This window comes from Melopsittacus undulatus, chromosome 5 (genome assembly GCF_012275295.1).
Source record: "Melopsittacus undulatus isolate bMelUnd1 chromosome 5, bMelUnd1.mat.Z, whole genome shotgun sequence".
NCBI lineage: Eukaryota > Metazoa > Chordata > Aves > Psittaciformes > Psittaculidae > Melopsittacus > Melopsittacus undulatus.
Genome location: NC_047531.1, coordinates 57057352 through 57084956, shown reverse-complemented (window position 1 = coordinate 57084956; position 27605 = coordinate 57057352). Strand labels below are relative to the sequence as shown.

Sequence of the window (27605 nt, the reverse complement as noted above, 5' to 3'; positions counted from 1 at the left end):
CAGACCATCTGTAGCGGTCATGGTAGAAAATCATTTAATACTGAGTATAAGGGTTTGTCTCCTTGTATTAGGTAACTGATAACTGAGTTCTGAACGATTCACATCCCGTCATGCAAATGATGCCTGGATCCAAAAGTGTGGGGATGGGCAGGGTGTTTCATTACATGTGCCTTTGGAGAAAACAATGACAACTTTTGGTTAGGTTTTATGACACTAAGCAGTGTACACTGACAAAATTCTTCTCATGTTTCATGCTTGTTTCTGGTATCTTTTATTCTCTTCTGTCTCCCCTGAACTACCTATAAATCCTCCCAATCACATGAAGATTGAAGGAATGTGAATTAAATGTGATAAAAAGACAAGCATATCATATATAGTTGAGCTGTGGAGTAGTTTTGCTCAGTTATGTTTCTGACTTCTGTTCTTCCTTATTATTTTATCAGTCTATGCCCTCTTTTCAAGTAAAGGCATTTTTTGTGCTCTGAGACCCAGACTTCCCTTGTGGTTTGATCTCTGCCCCTTACCTCAGGCATTAAAAAGAAGCTCGAGTCACAATTCTAATCTAAATTTATGAGGATAAAGAGACAACTTCTAGCTGTTCCACATAGAGACTATCTATTGCAGATAAGCTAAATCTTCAAAGGGAAATCTTGTAAACTGTAACTCACTGGTGGGTAGAAGACAGCTTCAGGCTGATGTTTAAGAGAAAAGCTGATGTTGATTAACAGTGCAAGTTGCCACAGTCCAGATTATCCTTTTGTGTACTTGGGGTCTTCTTGAGTTAAATTCCATCATGCATTGTAACACATCCTACCATTTTGGAGAATCAAGTGCCATAATATGCGAGTCTTCAAAGTCAGTCAGAGTCTGGGTTAGCCTTACACAGACGGGAGTGACTGAGCTGTGTGTGAATTGCTGCAAAAGTTGATGGCAAGAGCTGAATCAAGAAGCATGTTTATATCTGGTTTACAGGTGAAGGCTAAATCTGATTTGAACTCCGATAGTATAATTGTATTGCCACTGAATTTCCCAACACATCAGAAATTACAAGGTAGAAACTAAAGCTATTTAACTTCCAGAATTAGGGTAAAGGGCAAGATGAGACTGCGTTTAGCTTAAAGATAGTATCATGTTTCAGCTAAACATACAACCATGATTGAGAACAACTTAAAACTTTTGAGAATTTATTCTAATACTATTGTGATAAAAATCACAATCAGATGCAGTGCTGACATGAAAAGGGATTTGTGAGGCCTTTTTTATAAAGCCTAAGAGCGATCAGCGTAATACCTTTGTAACACTAATGCCATTGGTAGAGCACACAGTTTCTGTCACAAATACTTCTACATCGGTAATCTGGAGATGTACGAGATATTTCACTCCTGCAGAGAAGGTCTTTACATGACATTCAGCTTAATAAAGGTACATTGATTATCTTAAAACTGTTAAACCACATGCCATCTTTCAACATTAAAATATCACTGGAAGCTCAACATTTACATTTGATTTAACTGCACCACATAAACCCTCCCATTTTACCCACTAATATAGTGAATTAATTAAAGCTCCATGCTAGCAACTATGCCTTCACTATATAGAAACAAGCAAGAAAGCTCAAAAGCCCTGAAGCTTCACCATAGCCATAGCACATGAGCAGGCCTTTCACCTTATCATTTTCGGATACGTACCCAGTACAATACATCTGTCCAGCCCTCCATCGTGATGCACTGGAACACTGTCAGCATGGCAAAAGCAAAGTTGTCAAAGTTGGTAATGCCATGCTTAGGTCCCTCCCAGCCTGCCTTACACTCCGTGCCATTCTGACATTGCCGCCCATGCGCAGACTGGGGAGCGCAGGGAGATGGATCATCTTCTGCAGGTGTATCTTAAAGGAGAGGAGGGAGAAAAAAGAGATGAAGAGAACTAATTGCCGTGAGTGAGTGAAGGATATTTGAAGAAATACATTTTGCAGCAAATTTGACAGATTTATCTAGGAATACACAAGCAACTGTATTAATTTTAATAGACAGAGGAAATTGTTATGCTTCACTTTCTGTTTGCAAAAATAATGGATATGCTTTCAAATTTTACAGTCAAAACTGAGTTAGACAAGCATATTGTCCTATGAGGAAGAAATCATGCTCTTCAACATGAAAGAGAACATTAGATCAAGTCTATTACATTTCTGTAGGCTGCATGATATGACCCGTGTTTTCATACTGCAGTCACTTGGCATCTGGGTTAATCTTGGAAGGAAACTGCAGCACTGATTGGCACTCCAGTGAAGGAGGCTGAACTTCTGCAGCAGACAGGCTCCAGTGCTCTGGAGATAGGTTGTTATAGTCCTGGGCCACTGCTAAATCACAACAGAGAGTGTCTGGAGCTCCATTCTTTTGAGAGTTTAAAAGCTGTGTGGCATTTCAGCAGTATCCAGGTGTCACTGATGAGCTCTCTAAGACTGTAGCTTGATTACATAGCCCTTATTCTATACAGGTGCTTCCAAAAATCAGAGAACCCATACAACAAGCCTGCCTAAATGCTTTGGTATATGAAAAATGCTACACCCCCCCCCCCCCCCATTTTATAATCACAAAAATTTATGCAAGAAGATTTTTTCATCTTTTTAAATATATGGATTTCAGAGTTTAGTGCTACATTTATAACAGATGCAGGTATGTATGTGTGTGGGAGCAGATAATTATGTTTGTTTCTCATCCTATATGGCAAAAAAATGCAATCTTCCAAAATTTATTTTCACATTCTCATCATTAAAGCATGCCAGAAACAGCAATAATAGACTTAGATGCTGTAACATAAATAATTCCACACTATGGAGAAAGATATATACACTTTAAAGTTGTAAATCAGACTGACAATTCATTATAGTTCTAGTATCATTTCCAGAAAATGAGATCTGCCAGTGTTATAAAAGCAGAAAATATAGAACTTCTGAAACAATTTCCTGCTTTACAATATTTTCTTGATTATAAGATGAAGCGGGTCCTAGACACTGGCACCCACTACCACATGGGAAATTACTGCTGTTCAGGTTCAGTAAATCAAATGAAAAAGAGCAGATGGTTAGATGAGTGAGTGATAACACAATTGAATTATTTTGAAATCTGAGTATTTCTTTCTGTATATAAATTTGAAAATTGTTTCCTGATAGATTTGGTGCAAAAAAATTCTTCCCATTAATATAATTTTGCTTTCATACTAGCTGCACTTCTACTCATGGTCACAGCCTGTGATTAAAAAAAAAAGGTAATGGGCCTCAATTCCTTTACAATATACAGTAATCTTTCACAATGATACTACTTTAAAATGGAGATGTGTTTGTGATGCCACCTCCTTTGTAGCTCAGTCTGCTTAGTGGTGAAATCATCACTACTTTAGTGTTGCTCGAGCCTTGTTAAAGACTTAAAGATCCTTATTTAAGGATCTTGTTAAAGAACTCAGGCTGCTTGTACTGACAAAGGTCCACATTAGTAAGTTCACTACTGTGTTCAGCAGGAATTGACAGGTTGCATATAGCCTTTACAGACAGCACAAGTGCTCTGAGATATTTGGGGAATACCTCCCTAAGAAAATCTTTGTGTGTATGATATAGTTTTCCCCTTACCTATCAGTCCCCCTTGCACATGATAGCAGGTCTTATGCATCTTCCCCATGAACAGCTCCAGTCCAATGATGGCATAGATAATAATGACAAACAGCACCAGCAGGGCAATATGCAACAAAGGGACCATGGCCTTGATAATTGAATTTAAAACCACCTGGAGACCTGCAGAGAGAACAGAAGGAAACACTTATAAGCAAGAGAACAAAATAGAGAGGCTATAAATTGCACAATAATGTCATCTTTATTTCATCCCCCCTCACTTGAACTCATACCTTGATGATGTAAAGATTTACATTTATAGATTACCTCCCTCCAGAAAACACCCACTATTTCACAAATTTACCATTGCATCCTGCATCACAGACTGAAGTAAAACAGGTACCTGTCACTGAAATACCACCACACTGGGGAGGAAGCACATTAGCTATTTTGCCTGTTCTTGAAAACCAGAAACAAGTCATGCCCAGGAAAGTACTGAGGAGAGTTAAAGCATGGGAAAAATGAAGAACAGTCAGAACTTAAGCAGGATAAGAACAGCGAGACATGCAAGAAAGCAAGTGCTGGGACACCACAGAGCTGCATCCCAGAGCATGGGGAAAGACGGTAAACTGAAGTCATGTCCTAATCTGATTCTGTGTTCTTCCAGGGGTCAAGCCATCTCATCTACAGCCTGAGCTGCTGAAGGACCACCAAACCTATACTGACAGAGAGCTCCCAGCCCTGCTGGGATCTTCCTGCACTCTAGATCTACCTCACTTCAGTCTGAACAGAGGGAGAGTCAGAACAAGCAGTGCTGGTTTTGCCACAAGATTTAGGGATCATTATATAATAGAGGCTGTCCAGGTTCCTGGAAAGGGATATGAACAAAATATTATTACATGGCTGTTATTAAGGCATGAGACTGGTATAAATCCTAATCATGAGTGACCCAAATGTTTTAGAATGGGTGAGGGAAGATAACTTGTAGCTGAGTTTGCTCAAGCACTAAGCAGTGTACCCTCAGATGCAGTTGACTCAAGCTGCAGGTTCGTAGGCCTCTCTCGCCTCTTTCTCCTTATTTGTAAAACCAGAATAACAAAGCCAGCCTTTAGCAAGGATTTGCATTTACAAAGGTCTTAAAGTTACTATGACTGGTGGCAGTGATAGCAACCACTGTCACTGGCAAGTTAATAATGTTGGAAATATTGAGAGACCTCTAGAACTCTATAGTCTACAAATAGCCAGATCAGAACAATTACGAGCTCATGATTTTGCAATGAGTGAGAGCCAGAAACCATTAATGTCTCCTGCAAATGCTGTCATCTCCTTAGAGAAGTTGATATTAGCTGTGATTTTTGAAAAAATGTGATTCATGAGTTGTAAATGCTTGTTACAGATCTGCCAAGAGTTTGTGATAACTATTAACTTTTTAAATCTATCACCTAAGATCTTAGATTTTCATTTTTGTTACTTTTTCCTAACTAATTTAAATACCTTCTAATAAGGATGACACATCTCTTGACAAACACTTTCACTTGTAGGCAATCCACCTGTCAATTCACAGCTAAGGCTGAGACTTTGCATTTGCTCCCCAGCCACATGGAGCACAGCAGAAACAATCAAAAGTGGCATCAGCTGCCAGGCCAGCAAGATCATTCATTGCCAGTAATTCAAAACTGACTACCAGCATCCCTCTGGTCACAGTGTTTTTTTCAGGTGTCTGTAGTCAGTTCAGTTATCTGTTAATGGTTCATGTTACTATCCAATGGGAGTGATGTTCAGCATGAAACATTCTCTCTTTCACAAGGAATTTCCTTATATGAAGTAAAATACTGACAGGATCAAAACTCATCCTAATAAAAGAGTGAGCTGTTCTGCTCACTCAGTTACCTCTAGGTACTTTGAATAAACTATCTCTGGGGTAAAAATACTGCTGTGATTACATAAGGCAGTCATTCTTTTCCCCCTAGGTGCTCACCTTATTCAGTCTACTGATTCAAAATACATACAGAAAATGAACTGTTTTCCACATGAACATCACCCCAGTATTTCACAGCAGTCAAGAATGTTACATTCAGCAGAAAATTACAACAATGTCCCACCTTTTCCCAACCAATGTACAACACAAGAAAGTTAAAAGACTAGAGATGGCTCTGAAGCTGAAAAAAATCAAACTCTGCAGACTGAACTATTTGTAGCTTCAAATAAATCTACACAAAAGCAAGTAAAGGCCTCCATTTTTAGTGACTTTATGAGCCCTGTTAATCCAAATTATAGTCAAGGTGTTATGCATTTTGCCCTTAATTACTGTTATTCTTAATTGATTTAATATTCATTATAGGATCTACCCAGTGCTCTTGAGAGGGTACTTAAGACAGACAAAATGATGAACAAGGTTTTTAAAGGTAGCTTCATTACTACCCATGCCATGAAAGTGCTTCAGTGTACTACAGATGTCCAGAGAAGATAGTATCTGGACAAACCAATGCCCCTTGTGTTAACAAAGCAGTGCTTGTGAAATCAAAGGCATGTGCCATAAACATGAGATGACAAGGTGTTTAGACAGTCAAGGGAACACATACCGCCAGAAGATTACAGGAGCTTCAGCTAGCTTAATTAGAGAAAAGCTTCTAGAGGATAATAAACCAAAACTTTGAAGAAGAGATGAGCTACTGCATACTGCTAGCATGAATCAACGTGTGTGTGTGTGCTGTGCAGTACCCTGGTAGGGCAGCCTGGTTTTGAATTCAGATGACTCCATTAATTAACAAGCTTACATATATTACATTGCATATATTACATATATGTATTACATATATATATATTACATAAATATACATATATATTACCATTGAAGTATTCAGAGAGTTTCTAAAAGTTTAAAACCACTAACTATGCAGCAACTTTAGAAATGTCCTCTCAGAATGGATGAATGCTAGTAGTAGAAGTGCACAGGATTATATGAACATCATATGCTCCCCACATCGTTGTCAAGCTTATTGCTGCAATATAGCTGCAGACAGTAAATTCTCAGCTCAAGCAGCCACTTGCAACATGAACAGCTGTTGCAAGGAATGGCATGAGGAATCAGGCCTGGACAATCAGAAAAGTTGGTGTAGTAGCAGGGGCAGAGAATAGGGAGAACAGATAAAGAAGGATTAAAGGACTTGGGGAGAGCCATGGGTAGGTGGAATAAACAGGGATGCTTCAAAACACATAAAATCTGTGTTCTGAAATCTGAGTGGTGCAGTGTCTGTGGATGATCAGATGCACTTCTAATCAAGGTAAATGAAGACAAACCATTCCCTTACATGCAGTCACAAAACTTTTTCTAACCAGTGGTGATGCCTTTTACACACTTTTACATGTTTTTCCCTGTGCAGAGGAAAAAAAGCCAGTTGAACTTATACCACACACCCCCCACCCTCTAAAACCCCAAAAAACGAAACTTCTCTGTCCCAACTCTTTCATGCTCTTAAATCTTTGCACACTGTAAAACGCAGATATCATCCAACACGGGTGTTCACAATACAAGGGCACTACATTTCCACTTGCCTGATGCTCTTTGCAATACACCATTGTACACTGCACACCTTTGGCATTTTATCCCTTGTGGAGGTAAGGCTTGCACTCCAAGCAATGAACTTTGCAGCTTATAATTGTAATTAAATCAGAATGCCCAGTGACCTTATCAGACTGCAAAGCTGGCCCCTGGGTTCAAAGAAGGTGATGCCAATAACTCCCTTCCCACAGCAGAGCAAGGAGCTGCATTTTTACACTGCTTTACAGAGGCTGGCAATGCCATTGTTGGCCAACCATAAACACAGAGCCCTGAATTACATCCTGGCAAGTAAATATAAAAATAAATGGTTGACAAATATTTGGTATTCTTAGTAATTTGTGGAAACTCTCTCCATGTGCTAGACACTCTCCAAGTATCTGTGAAGGCACAGCATCTGCCTTGAGGGGCTCACTCCAGGCTGGACAAAGAGGTAACTGCACAGAGGTTAGGGAGAGTGCCACAAAAGGGATTATTTGCAGTTTTACAGCCTACACTTTTCTTCTGTTAATAATTGAAGATCTTAAACAGCTCTCAGTATTTATTTTGAAAGCACTTCAACTTACCTTTAAAAAAACCCCTCTTGGCTGCATTTTGTTGGCTGACACTGGCTCCATAAATGTTTCAGTAAGCAAAACACATTAATGCCACTCCCTGAGCTCACAGAATTTAGCGTTTATTTACACTGATGAAGTGTTTAAAATATTTATTACATGAGAACAACATTGCTTTTTATACCAGGTCAAGCCCTTTTCAGTCTCTAGAGTTGACCGCATCAATGCAAAGGTTTAGGGCACAATTGGGAAGTACAGGGAATACGGAAGAAAGAAGGAAAAGAGCTTATAACAAGCAACATTGATCTTTTTCAAAGCTAGGGGAAATATAGTGTTAGGGATACTGCAGGTGTTTTAGAGGTATTATATGATGCTGCATTTTCCTCTCAGGAAGACAATCATGAGAGGAGCTGGTTGCTGTCTCATCAATTCAGGCAGTTACTGAAGAACATGTTTATCTCTGTGCATGAAAGTGTCTGCACCTAAAGCAATGGGATTACCTACATACCCCATTGTGTACTTACAAGCTTTTTTGGATTCCAACCAATGCTCAGCAAAGATGTCACAAAAAAGAAAAGTGCACTAGACCCAGCTGCTAAAATGCACTTGGCATTGCTGTGCTGTGGAACATATCCAAGGAAACTAATGCTAGGTTGGTCTCACAAAAAAATATTGGGGCTTTCCAAGCACAGCCCTATCTTACATTTTCATGTGTTTCCAATTTTGGATGAAACTTGGTTTGCTGGACATGGTGGTTTCCTGTCCTCATGATATCAGCAACCCAGATCTTCAGAGAAAGTGTACCCCAAGTCTACTCCTTCATTGGTTTTGAAGTGCTATAGCTGCCTACACCATGGCACTGTTTGAACCAGGAGTTATAAGCAGGCACAGTCTCATACAAATGACCTTCTGGGAATGAGCAGGACTAAAAGGAAAAGGGAAGGACTTTCAACTCCATCCATCCCTCCTCCACCTCCCTGATACATACACAAACACACAGATTTTCATACTTAAGCCACTGCCAAGGATGTAGGAGTTAATTATTTTTCTGTTAATATAGTTCAGAAGAAAACTACTACTTTCTGCAAGCAAGGAGGAAGCAGGGGAGGATTTGTGACTCAGCACAGTGCCTGAGTCATATCACTTTTGGGAATCACTCAGGCGGTAGAGTTTATGCACCATGCCCAGCCACCAGCTAGGCCTATCGACAGATCACATTTATTTCTGATGCTATACTAGGGGACTGCCACTACAGTTATCTCCATTTCCAAAGCACAAGCAATATAACTAGGAATATTCTCCAAAGTGAATATTTATCATTTAATAAACATAGGCATTAGCTAAGAAAATAAAAAAAGATCATAAATATGAAAGGTTTTTCCAATTTTAAAGGGAGCCTGGAAAACAGCAGACATTTCGACCATAAAATGGTCCACAGTCATGGGAAGATATCTTAGATAAGATCATCTGCAATGATTTGTGAGGGAAAACATTGAGGATTTTCTTCACTGGTATTGCAAAGGGAACTCATATGGCACCATTCGGTTAAGGACAGCTGTACAGTAAAAATTTGGAGAGGCAGTCCTTACTGTCTTGCTGGAGTCTCAAAATATTAGTGGCAAATTTCTAGATAAAGCAAGTTCTGTGGGTGTAGTGCAACGTTCTGGGGCTGCAGATGTCATTTCTATTTCAAGAATAATAGAAAAGGTCTTAGAATAGGAAGGAAAGGCACGACACAGAACAGAAATGTAGCTAAAGTGAAAGAAAAACTAGAAAAGACACTTTTCAAGCTGAGCAGTTACTATTTTGGAGTAGGTAGTGCTATTTCAACGTACACAAACATACAATTCAAAAGCATGTGCTCGAATGAATAGAAAAAAGAAAGTTCTGGCATCTGCTCCCAATGTTCTCATTCCTCCATTTTCAAACCATGTTTTCATTGACATCTGAAACTGAAATACACACACATACACAAAAGGAGACTCATACAAACGAGCATGTATATGCAAACACAATTGTTTTATATTTGTCAAGTCTTTCAATACCACCCTTGCCTCATCCTTTGAGGCAAGAAAAGAACAGCAGAACAAAAACAAACAAAAAAAAACAAAAAACAAAAGCCACAACAAAACCAAGCCTTTTATTCTGGTTTTTTTTTCTCTTTGAAAGCAATTCATCTTCGGTATCCTCTGCCTCTCACAGTGACCTAACTTAGACAGCTAAACAATACAGCTTGCCCCTCAGCATGGTGGCCATAGAGCCCATCTTTTGCCTGCCTAAGGAGGATGGCTGGATAAATGCATGCGCTGGACTTAAGCTTTTTACCTCTCTGCTGGAAGAAACCTCTGCTACCACTCATACAAGCATCCCTTTCCCCTCCTAGGAGGCTTTACCTTTTATAATAGCTTTTTCTCCAAAGTACATAAGCATTCACTTTCTTAAAAAGTTGCTTGCTGACTAGAAGACCTTGCTCATCTTTCCATTCACAATATGTTACGTAGCTCCTACAAGCTCAACTTTTTTCTCCAGCCATTCACCAGCTCAGCTTAGCTTAGCTGCTGAATCATCAGGCAAGATCTACAGATTTTTAATATAAAACTGCAAAGGTGTAGTGGTCCCTCCCATGCAGGGACTTGCAGATAGAGAAGGACAATGGAGAGAAAAGCCACAACTAGCTGCCTACTGGAAACTGTGCGTGACAGAAGAAAAGACTATTTTGAGCAAAACCACAAGTGAAGTTCAGTAAGTTAGATTTAAGGCTGTTGCAAACAAAGACCACAATGTGCTATAAAGTAGTCTTATGCTGAGAGGGGGAAGAATGAGTTGAAGTATTCACTGCCGTTCCTAAGATGGGCTGAAAGTAAGGCAGGTAAACAGCATGCAAGAAGAACCCTGGCAGTTCCTGGGCCAGCAAGGATCAGCTGTCACCCTTTACCAGGAATTAACTTTGATCTTTCTGCTGACAGGATGATCACGGACTCTCTGAGAAAACTGTTGTTGGACTCACTGTAAAAGTTTTATCTATACTTGATCACTGTGAAGGATCACAAACAGGAAAAACTTTTATTTGCTCATCTCCCTACAGAGCTATGCAGCCTGGCCAGAAGACTGCACTAGTTCTCGGTGAAATGATCTATCACACTTCTTCTTGTTTTAATTTCTCCATGCTCAAGTGCAGCTGTGACAGAGAACAGCCTTTCAAGCTCCAGTACAGGCACAAATTTTGGTCTAGTCTTGTGCCACTGCATTCAATCAGAAAACTTGTATAGGAATGTGTCAAAATGCTGCACTGTCCTTAATCTGGTCAAGTGAACATGAACACCCCTCAGACCAATAGTTAGGTAACCTCTGAAATGAGACAATGATGAAAGAGCTTTGTTTCAGAATGCCAAGTGCTGTTTGCATACAGCTCTGAGGAATAACTACACACATTACTGTGTCCTAAGGATGTAGATTTTGAAACAAAGAACTAAGGCACCTGGAAGTGCTAAAGCACCAAGGTAACAGAAATGGGCTCAAAGCACCTGGGTCTCAATTGTGAGTGTACCAGCATTCAACCGGAGGACTAATGACTTTTTGGGTTACAAACACCTTTGTAAAGTTGCCCAAATCTCAGGGTCATAACAGCATTATTTTTTACTGTTTATTTTTATAGCTCCCCAGGTAAGCAGATATTAGTCCCTTTTGTTCATTACTAAATAGTCCTTTCTCTCTTATAAAGTCTTTCAGTTGTCTGAGCTATTTCTCCTGATTCTCTAACTTATTATTTGTGAATAGGTTTAGAAAAGGTAATAGCTAGCAGGGTAACAAATGTTAACAGTGGTCATGCAAATGTTAAAGTGCATCCAGGAACAGTAATATTACAGTATTGTTGCACTTGGAGAAAAATATATTGATGACAGAAACTGCTCTTCTTGGTGAGGTTAAGTACTCCAAGCCCATCAACTGGCATACCCATGAGCTACACTGTTTTGTCTTCTCATGGTAGAAAAAGTACAACAAAATACCTGGTAAACCCTAAAACTTTCTCTTTAGATAGCTATCTATGTGGAAGTGTAGCACTGTATATGACAAACAAGGCCATATAGCTCTGGAGAAGAAAACTCACTTCACCTCTTAAGTTTGGATAACATTTAATGGGCATAGTTGGGACTAAGACCCACCAAGACACAGTATCACATTTTCAAAATAACTGATAAAATTTTCAGGACTATTTTTCATTACCTAATCAGGTAATGAAAGATTTAATGTGAATTAAACAATGAGTGATTACTGCTGTGTTACTGTCTTGATACAAACAACTTTATCAATGCAATCAACAATAGTGTCTTTCTTTCTCTTTTTAAAATACTAAAAATGCTGTTAATGAAAATACATGGTACAACACTAAAATCCTTGAAAAGACATGGTCAGACAAACCTGAATCATCTTGATTCTTAATTTTAAGAGAAGAGTTTGAATTTAGGAACTGATTTATTCAGTGGTTAATCAGTCCAATCTCAGAATACCTGAAGCTCCAGCTTTTTTCTTTTCCACACTAGCAAGACTGTTGCTTTTGAGTTTTATAAACTTGATTATACTTAAAACTCTGCTTGCAGGAATCAAATAAAGTAGCTTTAGAGTAAAAAATACATTCTTATATAATAAGCAAAACCTCCTTTAGCTCTCTAGGGAGCTCCACTATGTTTGGACAGAAAAATTAATGGTTGCAGTTTTCAAAAGATGTATTTGTTAGACTAAAGAATGGTACTTTACTGATATTTACTTTCTTTGTGACTTTATGACTTGCACAATTCTTTTGTACAGAGTGTGTATGTATTGCTGGAATGCATTGGAACTAAACATTTATTTATTTTTAATTTCTTTTTACATATAATAAGCTGTCAAGAGAGGATCATGAGGCCATCCTGCTGCAAACTGAACAGCTAAATTAAATTCTTTACAGAAACAGAAATCTACTAATATAAATCTGAGTGGAATTTGGCCCCCTCCAAAGTAATGGTCTTAAGTGAAATAACAATCTCAACACTGGAATGTGAAAAGCAAAAGATAGGCTAAAGTTCAAGTTTAAATTTTTACCTATATTGTGAGGGGCAAGGGTGAGACTCAACCCTAAATTCTTTCATTAGGTGCTATTTATAATAAACAATTGAACTGTTAGATTTAAAACAGGCTTTTGTAAAGCTTGTATGCAGTTAAAGCATGTATGGATACATGGACATATTGGTTTGATTTCCAACCAAGACATCAAACCTGATTAAAAGGAACTCATCTTTTGGTAACTTCCAATACATATTAAAAACCAACACACAACAACAATCTATGAGAATATGTCAATTGCAGGAATGTGCTGAACAAGAAGGAACAACAGTTATTGCAGAAAACAAAATTAAAAATCACTAAACTCAACAGCCAATGCAAACCAAGACAGAAATATCATCCAGGCTGCTAGTTTAATGTGTTAACAATAATGCAAAAGAAAAAAAAAACCCAGCAGATTATACTTCTAAGATATATAGCATCTGATAAGTTCCAGTCCTCACACCAGGTGCATACTACTGCCTTCAAAAAGGGGAGCCCTCTGCAAGAATGGTATCAGATTAGAAGATGAGACTCTTGAAGAAAATCTAGAGAGGAGGTTTTGTGATCTAATAATGAAATCTAATTTATATAAATCCACTCCTAAAGAAAATAAAATTTATTAAGCCTTATGAAAAAAGTGACAAAAATAATTTTTTAAAAATTTCTTTTATTCCACGTTATTTCAAGTAAAAAATGCTCTCAATGTAGAAATGTTGAGCTGCTTTAGCATTACTAAAGTTGAGAAAAAGATTCTTTGCACAGGGCTAGCAGATGTTTTCTGAATTGTGATTGATGTGGCAGGGCAAACCAGAAGAAGATAATCTAAAACTGAAAAAATAAGAAGCATAGCTATTCAGACAAGTCAGAAAAAAATAGTTGCAACAAAAGGGAAAAACACATATGGGATAGGTTATTGTTACATGTGTTAAACAGGAATTGGATTTGCTTCTGGGAAAAAAGGAAATTAAGAAAATGTCTGATCTCCTTCCTTTTTTTTTTGGCAGAAAGCAAACTGATGAAATGTTAAGAGACTGGGCAGGTTAGGTGGGATGTATTTCACCTTTGGTCAATATTTCCCCATGATCAGATCAACAAATTATTTGTTCCATCAATGAACATCTTAAGCATTGAAAAGTTTATTAGTTGTTCATACCAGCCAATATTCCTGTGTTCTCAACTAGCACAGTAATATCAAGCAGACATAACTTAGAAGGCTACAGCTGATTTTGGAGAAGCTAGATTAAGGAGAAGAAGGAAGATCTCAAATAGATTTCTGTAGCCACTGAAATTTTTAAATACATTTCCTCATATTTGCCTCCTCTTGGTTCAACGTACTTTGGTCTTTTTCTCCTATAGCGCTTGCACAGATGCAATATTATTACAAATTCAGATCATCATTGAAAAAAAGTAATTATTTAGAGATTAAACAGGAGACTTCAAATGTATTCACTGGTTGAGAGAACAATCTGACTGGTCTGCTACTCTGTGCTTTGCTGGTATTTTGATAATGTTTTGTGAAAAATCATGATTACCACAGGCAGCTAACACTGCTTTTGGAAGGCCAGGACAAACAGAATTAATTCAAATGATGCCAGTAATGGTGTATCCATGTACTGCCCTGTGTCCTGAGCAAAACATTCTTCCACGGACTTTCTTGTGTCCCACTTCTGAGACAAATGTTACCCAGCATGTGTTAGTCACCTCTTCAAGACAGGATGAGAAAGATTCAGGCATGTTAAAAAGTCCCAGAAGTTTAGTAACAAATCAATAGACATGCATTCACTTCAGAGAGAATGAACAAGGACTTCAAATCATTCCTTACAAGATCTTAATAAGCACTGCAAAATGTAGCCAATTGGAATCAAAGTATGAAATGATGTTTGATGTAAGCTTGGGAAGACTTCAGATGCAGCAGAGATGTAATCTGGGAGAGAATGTAAGAAGAAACCAGAATAGATCATATTCTTACTATTTTGATCAGTAACAGCAATATCTTAGCTCACCCACCCATCATGGAGACAGCAACAGCCAACAATTACAAGTGAGCAGCTGTGAACCAAACATACTCCTGCTGATACCAGTTAGCTACAATCTGCAGACATACTTCTGCTCCTCCGTGGTCCAGACAAAAGCATATTAAACAACAATGCAACCTGTTCTTAGGAGACAGCAGATGGTATTCTTAGATTTTTCAGACACTTTAAGACAAGCATCTTAATGACATGGTGTCTCCCTAAGCTTTGCCCTATGTCCATTCTGAATGGGAACTCTGAGCATTACTTGAAGAACAAAAAACAAGTGCTAGGAAGGAAGTCTGATCCATTCAGAGCACTTCTGAAAACTTCTTACTAAGCCAATTTTTCTTTTTACTATCTTCACGTCTGCTCTTTGATGTCAGTGTGGGCTTTGTTTTCTTCATTTGGAAAAACTGCCTACATCCTGATGTGGTCCCACATTACGGTTTTGGGATTTTTGTTCTGTTGTGAAGACATGTTCAATAATCGTGCCAGCAAGCATGGTAATTGGTAGGATAAAGGCTGACACAGTTATTGGGTACATTCGTAGTTAATGCTATTTTTAAAAGAGCTATGTAGCCAAGATCAAATAATAAATATTTCTCTGTTTTCATTGGCTTTCCTTAAATATGAGAGAAATCTTTATTACAACAAGAAGTCTGCAGCTCTATGAGTAATCTTTACTGAGACAAATCCCTTTTAGTTATGCTGAGTTAACCTCTCCTGCCATGAATTACATCATTCTTCAAGTTGTACCACTCAAGGAAACATGCTTTAGGTCCTGATTGTGTAAGCCCTTCTCATGGGAATTATTTTTACCTATGGGAGATGCTACACTGGAATAAAATTACTCCCTTGAGTAACAGTGACCTAAGTAAATAAAGGACTTGCAAGCATGTGTAGAGTTTTAAGTTAACTATGAAGAAATAAGCTTAATGAGGACATTTGGTTCAGACTGTTCTCCCTCTTTTTTCTCCACTCCCTTCCCATTTGTAATGAAAGCAAAACAAATTCGCCTCTTGAGATTAAAAACAGCTAGGCAATGACATGGGAAAGGTGGTGCAACTTGTCCTCACACAGTGCTGTATGTCCTGGAGAGATGGTACAGATGGTTGAGAAGTCTTGTTCAAGAATGAAGGAGAACACAAGAAATCTGCCTGAGAGCACGTTTCCTACAGCTTTTAGAGCTCAAGAGAAAAGAAAGGAACTGAACTTGGCAAAAGCTGATGTTATTAAATGCAACAACAACAAAATTTAAGGCAAAATTAAGATTTGGAAGCCAAAGTTTGCCCAAATGTATTTGCAGCAATTCCCTCTCTTGGCAATGATCTTTATTTTATAGATTTGGTGACAATAAAATACCAAGTGCATATTGTCTCGTCCACCTTACTATAATCTTTTGTATTACACACAGACCTTTCACACTTTGGAATCTTTGATCAGGCCACTTCTCCTATCTCCTCACACTGAATGCAAGCCAGAATTCTCCATTGGTATGCTGTTTATACCATAAGTTCACATGTATCAGGAGGGTAAATTTAAACCCCGATCTCCACCAGTGCATAAACACAAATCATGTGCAGAACATACGACTGTCAACTATACTTTACCAGAAGCATACACATTTTGAAAAAAGAACCCAGCCAGCAGTTTACATTTGCTTAAAACTTAAGATTTACTATGTGCAATTCAACATATTCAGCAGGCAACAGCTCATATATCTTTGCTATATTCCAAACACGCATGGTTCTCAAAAAAGATGCCATTTTGGATTTCTTGAATTTTCTACGTTTATTACCTCAATTACATATTTTCCTCAGCTATATAAAGTGGTGATAATTTTCTTGGGCTGTGCCGAAAACAATGAGAAATTACAGTTCAAAATTTTGATTGTGCACTAAATAAAAATAAATCCCAAATGCAAGCTAAATAACTGCATTGGGCCTGCTCATTTCAGTGGCTGAAAAATGGAATCATCACAATAGCTTGAGCTATGTTGTCTCAGTAGCTGGCAAGCCCAAGCAGGAGAGCAACCACAGGAGCTTTCAGAAGTTCTACTCTGAAACTCCCCTAATCCAGTTCCCTTGGCAGCTTTTTACATTTTGCTTTTTAGAGCTTTGTCCTTCATCCTGTCTAAGAATGGTTCAAATTCCTTTTCCAAGGCTTCCAGACTCTCAGGTACATGCGTATCTACACAGCATACCTTCATCACCAGGTTCTGCACCCAGGCAACAATATCTTGCCACAGTGCAGCAGCCCAGATGGGTTTATCTCTGCATTGCCAGTCACTCTGCTTCCATTCGGGGAAAAAATGAAGCCTTGGGTGATATGGTTTAGTGTGAGGTGCCCCTGCCCATGGCAGGGGGGTTGGAACTAGATGATATTAAGGTCCTTTCCAACCCTAACTATTCTATGATTCTATGTGTGCCAACATGGTGATCCCCATCACAATCAGCAGACAGGTCTCAAGGGTATCCAAAGGCCATTCAAAATCTTCAGAACTCTCAAGTGATGCTGTAAATAGTCTGGTGGGGGAGACGGGAAAGTAAGGGAATGTCTCCTTCATAGGTTGGCCACCCGAGGAGGAAAAAAAAAGGCCAGTCAGGTGCTGAGGATGGAGTAAGGCGAATGTCACTTATGCACACTGAGATACAGAAATAACTAACAGCATGTAAAATTGCTCTAGGTCTCATTCTCACCCTCCAGTAAAGTGTTTGGCACAGCCAAGCTGACATGATACTACAAATGAGATCAGCAGATTTCCCCTGGGAGAGGACATCTGAGGGTAGTTTAAAAAAATCACCATTTCGTTCTCCCTGCTTTTCACGGTACAGGCAGAACCTAAGGTTTCAGGAGCAGTGTGCCTGCAGCAAGAACTGGGCTCTCTGCATGGTGCTTGATTCATATTTACTGTCCTAGCTTTTTCCACACACCATGTAGAGTGGCTCCAAGGATGCTTCAATTACACCTGAGTTCAATTTGTCCTCTAGACAAATTGAGCTTTGCAAGGACTATACAGGAGAGAAAACATTATGTCTGTTCCCCTCTGGTTAGGTACACCTAAACTGACCTGAATCAGGTACAGTTGAAGACTATGTCATCAGTATAGTACTAGTTTCTAGCTCACAGCACTAAGAGGTCTTCTGATAGGCAACAAGCATCAATGCCTCATTTTTAATAAATCATTCAACAAGGAATTCAGAGTCCTCAAATCAAACATGAGATAGAGGATTTCCTTAGTCTTACGTTAGGAGGATGGTGAGTCTGACATATCCCTACTGTCTTAAACTCTGTAAGTCACTCTCTATTTGATATAGAACTCCTCCCACATTTTCTTTAAGTGGGGGATGTTTCTGAATTATGAGATTGTACAAACTATGATTTGAAATTATTAAATTAGATCATATTCCTTAAAAAAGGGGAGGAAAACAAAAGAAATATTACCAGTCAGAGTTAAGAACAATCTTCACTGGAATATACAGACTACAGCCTAAACACCTTGTAAGTATTTGAGAGCCTTTTTTTCCTTACTTCCAAAAAACTGATGCACAATGTACTCGGCAGTGTCCCACACAAACAAAACCTAGACAGAAAAAAATCTGGTCTTATCACCCCTGGGATTTCCTTGCTTCACCTACAGCAATACCACAAATTAACAACAAACCCAGCTGGATGGCTTCGCCAGTCCAGCATCTCTCACAGGCAAAACTTTCCTCATGCATTACTCTTCCCATAGAGCCCTCAGGGGCTTTTTTTATTTCTCATCTTCACTGCTCTGTATGGTGAATATGGAATCATATGTTTAGACCTGAATGGCTCAGATCTATCAGGATATTGTAAGTAAAGACAGGATGCTTTCCTACATATTCCAAAGTTCAAAGAAACAATCTGATTAATACCAGAAAGTTTGGGGTAAAATTGGAAGATGACTGTGGTAATGAGAAAACACTGAAACAAATACAGGGTAGAAAACATTGCTGAGACTGAGGAATCATTGTAAATTTCAATAGAGAAGAGCATTTAGGGCAGTTGAGGACTAACTGTAATCAGATGGAACAAAATCTAGAAGTGTTTAAATTTTTTATTCATGTTATCTGAAGATATTAAATTTTCACATGAACTCAGAGCAATCATGGACTTCTGCAACAGCATTGTTATAAAAAATTGTTGCTTTAGTTAGCTGACTTAAATACGTGCAAAGGAATTCTAGGCATTCATGCATGAAAATTCTCGTCTTCATTTTAACAACAACAAAAAATATACTCAGTCAGTTACATGCTGTTGTTTCACTGACAGAAAGACATTGCACTGTCATGAGAAGGGCTTAGGATATCTTTCTCATACCCTCCATCTCCGAGTTAAGCAATCGTTGCATCTCAAGTAGACCATGTAAGTACTGGTGCTAGTGACTTATTTTAAGTAAATCTCTTCTGCTAGGAGACTGAAGTGAAGCTTGAACACATCACAGGCTTAGTTTTCTGTGGTTCTTTTTTTTTTTTTTTAAAAAAAAAAGAAGGAAAGAAAAGAAAAAAGATGGCAAGCTTTTGTCCTGGTGGAACACTCAAGTCTCCTCTCTAGCTTTTGTAACAATGTAACAATCTTCTGCCCATGTCCATCTGGCTGGTCAGCAGGGGATCTCATTGAAAATACAAGTATGGGGCACACAGTCTACTCAAATTATATGGCTTTCAAGATACCTGGAAGAGCTTATAAATAATGTTTGTCAGATATCAGATAGGCAATAACTCCTGCAACAATGTAGTTACATGAAGACAAAGTACAACATAAAGAGGATGAACAGAATGTATGAGGTGGTATAATTGAGCTGCATGCATAAAGGTGGTAGAGATGGAATTTAATAAGTTAAATAGGCATGAGTTAGCATGAGTAGGAGTAACTGATTGCCCCTTTTTAAACAACTGATTTTTCTTTTTTATTGGATCATGCTTCTTCATTGCTGAATGTATGCTTCTTTTTGCCCTCCTCAAGCACAAAATGCTTAAAGCAAGTTTTAAAATATGTAATAATGTAAAATGGTGATAGAAGAGTGATCGATAGAAACCTCTTAACACAAAAGGGCTCACTTGATCCTGTCCCTACCAAGCTTTGCAATACTTTACATTCCTGCCAAAGGATACCAGGTAACAGCTACCTAAAGTGATTAAGTCTTGGTGTACATGCTGATTTTGCACTTGTCTACTTATATCCACCTAGAGAACTGTTTCCCTTCTCTCTCCTTTCTCAAACCAACATATTGATCCTAATGTCACATTGAGATAGGTGCTCTGATGCACAAGTGAAGTTTTCTTTACAAGGAGACTGCATTATTACACCAGCAGTAAAGTTATTTCAGCAACTAAAATACAAGTATGCACTACAAGAATTATGTTAGGAGGACAGTAACAGAATAGCTGAACAGTAAAGCCTTGCCTGTGTATCAACGCTATACAGTACTTATACCTGATTTCTAAAAGTGACTTACCACTGCGAAGCCTAAATGTGCTTTTCAAAATATTCACCATTAATTTACAAGAGAATGCCAGGCTAAAGAGGCTGGGAGTGGATCGTTTTTCCAGAAGCAGTAAGAATTTAAAAAGAGTTAGGAGAACAAAAACAAAAACAAAAAAGAGTTGCTTAATTATCCCTTTTAAATTTTATTTTGTTCACAAAGCAACTGTCATCACTGGGATGAGAGCTGTGGGATGTATCTAATCTACTGCTCTGCCATGCGCCTCACATAGTCACAACAAAACCTGTACCTTTCACTCCAAAAAAAGTTTTCAAGAAAAGAACTCAAATTATAAAAATCATATCAAAACAAATCAATCCCTATTGCACTCCTTGGAAATGTGTAAATACTTAGCACCAGTTTTTGAAGGTGTAATGGGAACACAAAGACCTTAAATTCAGTGCCTTTGAAGGCTTCTTTCATGATGCTACAATTGTTTTTGAGCCATGGGTAAGAGATGAGACATGTCATCTTTTAAACAAAATGTCTATTTCCTTCTTCATGACAAGTGGTCTTGTGATTGTCCATATAACCACAAAGAATAAAAGATTATGAAATATTTATCTGCCCATGACAGTCATCCAGATGTAGTCTTCAGACTTTGCTGAATTCATGACCTCAAACCCTTTTGATTTTGACTAAAGTAATCTGGGGCCTAGGACAGTTCAGTCATTACAAAGATTGTCAAAAGTACCTCTGCTCATCTGCCTGTGGGTGAACCAGCTTTGCTTGCAGATGAACCTTTTCCTGTGCTGCACAGTCCCTGAATTCTTCACTGAGACGATTTCTGACAAAAGACGGCTAAGTCCAAGGAACTAAGCATGGATTTGGAGAAAAAGCATTCTCATATCTGAGGCTAATGTCTATCTAAAGCTCTCCGACTATCTAAAGCTTTCATATACTTGGGTGTCTAGCACTGGTAGCAAATGAGAGACAGAATCAGAAGCCACTTTTGAAAGTGTCAAACCTTGAACTTTTGCTTCAGTCTCCCCATCTGCAAAATGCAGACACTAGTAATTTACTTTAGAGGACAACTCATATGTTTTTCCCGTACTTCTAATCATACGTACATTGAAACTGTTCGTATTCTGAAACAGGTCTTTAAATGCAGAATGTGCATACAAAAAGATGTCCTTCTTAAATTAGATTATTTCCTAAGATTGAGCCAGAGAGAAAAAAATTGACTTAGAAAAAATTATTCCATGCTGAAAGCCAATCTATCCACCTCAGACAACCTATTTCCCAATCCCAATGAGTTTAATATTTTAATGCAAAAATTCATTACATGCTTCATAAATTTAGTTTCTAACAATCATTATGTTTTACACCTTTTTTGCCCCAAATAGTGGTTGTTAGATGTGGACTCCAAATTAAGCTGCAGATGCTGGGATTTCCATGCAGAAGGTGTCTGCCAATGACCCCAAAGGATCCCTTCTTACTAGTGAGATACTACTTTTGTATACTTATGGAGTCTGCTATAATAAATTTAGTCTGAAAATAAATTGCAGTGCATGTTACATTCACATCATTTTAGTAAAATCTGTGCAGTTTGTCTCATCGCAGTAGAAAAGTCTACTATATTTTGGAAGGGAAAGGAAACAAAAGGCATTTCTTTATGGATAGCAAAATACAGCAAGTTCAGTATTGGTAACTCACCCACTGGTGTCTACGATGTCTCAGACAGAACTTTAATGGGACCCGGAGATTTGACTTCCAAACCTCTAAACTTATTATTATGTAATAATGTAATCCTGTAGTGTACTATTTATGGTTAGCTTAGGCAATCTTATCTAAAAGGCCTCATGAGAAAAGTTACGCTCTAATACATATGGATGTGATAATATCTATCTAGGCTAATCAACAGGCATTGTACAATTAATAAATGCCCAGTGAAGATTGAGGCTGTATTAGTTACAGACCTCAGCAAGCTTTCTAAAAGCCATGTCAGCCCCAAAGAAACCTGGTTCAATAAATATGTCCCTAGTCAGAACCATAAAGACTAATAAAGGATGTCTGTCAGAGAAAGTTGATGGTTCACCTACTTCACACTGGACTGGCATTTCATTGTCTAGATCAAATATTTTTTAGCATGTATCAGACTCCCTGGATCTATTCTGGTTCAAATTAAATACTTGATGATTCCCTCCCCCCCCCCCCCACCAGTGTACTATTAGATAGTCTATGCTGAGATCAAGATCATGTATGCATATAAAATTATGAACTGTGTCAGATTTGGCTCGCTCAGCTTCATCTAGTCCTCTAAGAGCACTAGTCAAGAGACTTGAACAGTAGTAACAAAACTCCTTTTACTTAGGCAACACATGTTCTCTAAAACAGCAAGAACTATAAGCATGGTTAAGCTCAGCCTATGTCAGAACAACTCTAAGAGCATGTCCCAGCGTAGGCAGCATCTCACAGACACTCAAGTTCATAGCTGTTTAAATTTGAGTACCATTCCCCTACCATACAATGGACATGTAATCATGAAGTATCAAAAGACTTAGAGAAGGACTAGGAAAGAGCAACAAAACCTTAAGTGGATGTCACTGCAGGCTGAAGACCACAGACAAAATACAAAGAAAGACAAAATTGTTGTGAGAAGATTCTGTCCAAAAGCAGAGCTGCCTCCTGCATAGATTGAAGGTATTACATGACACACAACTATCTACATGAAACAACCTACTGCAGTAATGCCTAACAGAGGTGGCATGAATACTGGATGTTAGTTCTGTATCAGAGGGAAAGGTCCTCAGCTGCTTAATAAATTGCATTTACTGTTTAATATTTTCTACTCACTCACTGGTGTCCAAAGTAACCCCAAGTTGGGCACAAGCTAAGGCCGTGCAGACTGGTTACCAAGCATGGCTCTTTGTGAGACCAAATAGTTATGCTGTCAATTGCCTCAGTATTTTTTGGTTCTATCAGTGCTTCACCTCCTCCTACAGAGATTCTCACCTTTCATTTAGAAAGTTTCGACCCTTTATGGGTGTTGAGAAAAGCCTGCAAACATGTCCCTAATATAACCTAGTGGGTCAGAAAAGAAGCAAAAGAACCTCACATTTCTTTTACCTAAGAAATAAATCATGATTTTTAAGCTCATCTTACAGAGTTTATGATAACTTGACTCGTTTTCAAATGACTAATGTTAGAGGTACTTTAAGACACCAAATAAGCAAACTCCCCAAATAAACAAAGCTCTCTCCACAGCTATTCTGGAAAAGATTAACTCCTTTCCTGCTAACCACATCTCTCACTGCTATAAACATGGAAATCAATAACAGCTTTCAACTAACCCTCTCTTCAAAGGGTCAGTGGGTCCCATCTATAACAAACTCTCAAGCAAAATGATAAAATCCTATTACATTGTGAAGTTCATGTTCCACCTCCACAACAGAATTACCAGACTTCCAGCTACTCGTATCTTCATTATAAATGAGAAAATGGATGTTGGACTATAAAAAGCTGCTTGAGGACTTTCTCAGAGGCATTACAAATAATTTAAGCAAATAAGACTAGCAGAGAACATGACTGTGCCATTGCCCTCTGTCCTGTTGGTTCCAAATAGTTCCCAGTGCTCCTCATCAGAACATCACATGCAAAGAAGAAAACACAATTTTAATGAAAAAGCTATTCTCCCTCCAAACCCAACACAAATGGCCATACAGCAGTTCCATCTAGGTCAAGTATTTATAATGCCAACAATTCACTGTGACTTCATAGTTATTTAAAGGATCTTTGCTTGTAATAATGAAAATCTTGAATCTCCCACTTTCATTGTTTAAAAAAGTTGCACAATCAGATTGACATACCATGAAACTTCCATTCCCATTCAACTCGTGTTTGGTCATTGGATTAATATCACATTTATTATGAACACATTAACTTGAAAAAAAAGTCTCCACACACACCAAAAAGTAATCTGCAGCAAGCTCCACCTTCAAAATTGTTACACAAACTATTCCTGCCCCATGCCACAACACACACATACATAAAAGAAAACTAATGATGTTACTTACTAGGAACTCCAGACACCAGCCGTAACGGACGTAATACTCGGAAAGCCCGCAGAGCTTTAACATCAAATCCGGCACCTTTTCCTCCTATTGAATTCCCCCCATCTGCTTTGGTTGCTTGTTCTAAAATTGCACTAAAAAGCCTGCAAAAAGAAAGAGGAAACAATCTGTAGGCAGACAGCAAGGCTTGGGCTAAACAGGAACAGAGATCATCACCATCATATCACCCAAACTATCTCACAGACCTGTGAAGAGTGTCACACATCTCAGTCGATATTCACATATGGTGGAGAAGAGACAGACTTTTCCCATCTGCAGTAGCCTAATGGTAATGTCTATACCACTTACAAAACACTTGTTTCTGGAACAGACATAAACATGACATGATCCTCCTTCAGCCTAATGGCTCCTTGCAAGCAGCTATAGATTACCACAGCAACCACCATACCTGGTGGCACATGGAGGTGCACTCCCTGCCCTGGGTGCTGGGGCATGCCAGGTGCTTCAAAATGACCACTCTGGCAATGCCTTATGCTGAATTTAAAGGATCACCAAAAGCAGAGCACATGGGTCAGATTTTGAAGGCAAGCTCCATGCTGCCCTTATCAGTCTGGACATACTCAGTGGGAGTTGAGTGGATAGGTAAAAAGGCACAACTTTATTAACCAACAATCCCCTCTGAGGAAAAAAAAAATCATCTCCATAATTAATACAGTCGTTAGTTGCCTGTCACTCATTTCACAAGGATTTAAGATTCACCAAGGTCACTGCAGGTAGAACATTGTGTAAATCTCAGGGATCCTTCAAGGTGCAAATAGATAAGAGAGTATGCTCGGATTATGTACTTGTGTATCCATTTGTAAATCCCTTGATGCATTGGCTAGAGAAAGTGCCAAACCGTAGGAGTCTTATTATTAGAATATTTTATTACACCACTCAATGTTTAATCTTGGTTAGTAGGAGTAGCTACTTTAAGGAGAAGATGTCTCACGCAGAACACATTTGAAAAGGCAGTGCAAAGCAGAAAAGAATATGTTCTTCTGTTAAAGAGCTGAAGGTTCACCCTGTATGTTAATAAGGATTTGATATAATAAATTAGCTTTCAGGAAGCAGTTTCCATTTTTCTGGTAAAACATTAGTACCTTTGGGGGAGGACGGATTCCTCATGAATTTGCTAATGACATTGCTTTCAGCCTTGAAGTAATCAACATGAATGCAGCCAAATTCAGCAGAGGTTAAAAGCTGTTCCAGTAAAAAATGCTTTTTTCCACTCTGCCTGGGAGTGGCAGCGGCCCCTTGGCCCGTAGCATGCCAGGGAGATATCACAGGTAACTTGAAAGAAGCTGCCTAGGATGCCAGAAACAGCCTGGGTAGGGTGGCCTCGATTCAGCACTGGCTGATTTCTCCCTCAGACTTTGCAGTCTGCAGTGCCTCTGTCAGGATCTCGTCTGTGCACCCTGACTGGCATATAGCACACAGAGCCCCAAACTGCAAACAGGGGCTGAGCAGCCTGATTGCTTCACAGGGAGCTCCAGTGTGCCTGCTGTCTCCGATTAAATCTTACCAATAGGGCTGGCCACAAACACAGGGAGATTGCCATGGATAGAAAAAGGAGGATTCCTCTACTGAAGCATCTAAGCCAACACTTTTCCCCAGCACTAAATCCACACAAAAATGTGGATTAGGGCACTGCAAATGCAAAATCAGTTTGTTAAGGAGTTGGTGTTTTTTTTTAATTTCATACAAAGAGTCTTATAAAACTTGTCAGCTGTGACTGAGGAACTCCTAACTGGATCTATTCAAAGCCTCAACTTCAAGCACTGCAGAAAGATTTAACAGCTAGGTAACAAGCGTGGGAAAAACTGTGTGTGGGGAGGTTGGATGCTGAGTTTGTAGGTGTTGCAGACTGAGAAGCAGGATGCAGAGAAGACAAAAACAGAGCTTATGAGAAATACTGCGTTGACTACAGATATCACAGCGAGAGATAAACAAGGGCTGATGAAAAGAACATGAATTATTTTAATGTATGTATTTCTTGACTGTATACACAAATTATACAGTTGCAATTTTCTGCTGGTCTTCATAATAGAAACACTGTAGGTCAAATTTGGCCTAATGTATTTTCAGAAAGCTAGTGATTAAGCTCTAGAAATGTGCTTTATTTCTTATTCAAACATTTATATCTTTGTAGTCAACAGAATTCCCATGCTAGATGATGAGTGACATACCTATAGAACAGTCCCAGTCTCCTGGGATCCTCTGGAGGCAAAATAATTCACTGCAAAAGCTTTCTTATGCTGTTTTTCAGCTCTGTTGCAATGCTGAAGACAAGAAATCTCAAGGAGCTCTGAGTCAGCAGTTGTGCAAGTCTGAGGGTTCATTATCCTGGTCTCCATTATCACTGTCCCCATGTCTGGCCAAACACTGGCTCTTGACAGCTGGCACCAAGGACATTTCTCCTGTCATTCATTCAATGAGCAAACCATGGGCTGCCCTAGAGATCTACATCTTAAGAAAAGCTATACATGTCCTAAATTAATTCAGAAGCAGAAATACAACCAGTAGGACAGCTCACTCCACTGGAGCTGGAACCTGCCTTCCCAGATTAATGCAGCTCTCCTGCAGGCTAGTTGGCCCTTTTTGTATGCTCCAGCATTGACTGTATGCTAAATGTGCTGTCTTGAGGTACCCACAGTCATCTGACTACTGTACTTCAGGAGTAATTCACAGTAATTCCTGCTGCTTCTCATTAAAAAACCTACATTTAAACTTGAATTGTATTACTGCAGCTAATTCTCCTTTAATGCATTTACTCTAGGCTTAGTATCTCCCCTTGTACTAATCCTGCTTTTTACTAATGCAATATAACTTTTTATTTCTCTCACTTATTTCATTTCTCTCCCTTTTTTACTGGGGCCTACACTGTTCTCAGCCTGGCCTACTGAATCACTACTCCACTCTTCAAATTTATAGTACACTTTGGCAATCCTACTTTATTGTCCCTATCACCTCCTGAGTTAGACCATGGGCTGACATCGATGACTCAGAGGTTACAGCTATCACATGCATTTTTGCTGTAACTCATCATGATCCAGGGGACGAGTTAAAACCTGTTCAGAAACAGCACCAATGATAACACAGAGAAGAAATGCAAAGCTTCTGATGGTCCCCCCTTCCATTACCTTCTATTAGGAAAAAACTTCACAAGCCATGTACAATTTGTTACTTCTATGAGCTTTACAGACTTAAGTTTTTCAGCTAATTGTTTTCCA

General features: G+C 38.7%; 1 protein-coding gene across 1 annotated transcript in view; it reads right to left on the bottom strand.

The window, feature by feature from the left end:
- CACNA1C (calcium voltage-gated channel subunit alpha1 C) overlaps positions 1–27605 on the bottom strand; it is a 448111-nt gene that overhangs the window by 170713 nt on the left and 249793 nt on the right. Inside the window, exons 5-7 of the mRNA XM_013127834.3 lie at positions 24337–24476; positions 3623–3784; positions 1689–1885 (exon numbers count right to left, since the gene is read on the bottom strand). Of these exons, the coding sequence (XP_012983288.2) occupies positions 1689–1885; positions 3623–3784; positions 24337–24476 (499 nt within the window). The remainder of the gene's footprint in view (positions 1–1688; positions 1886–3622; positions 3785–24336; positions 24477–27605) is intronic.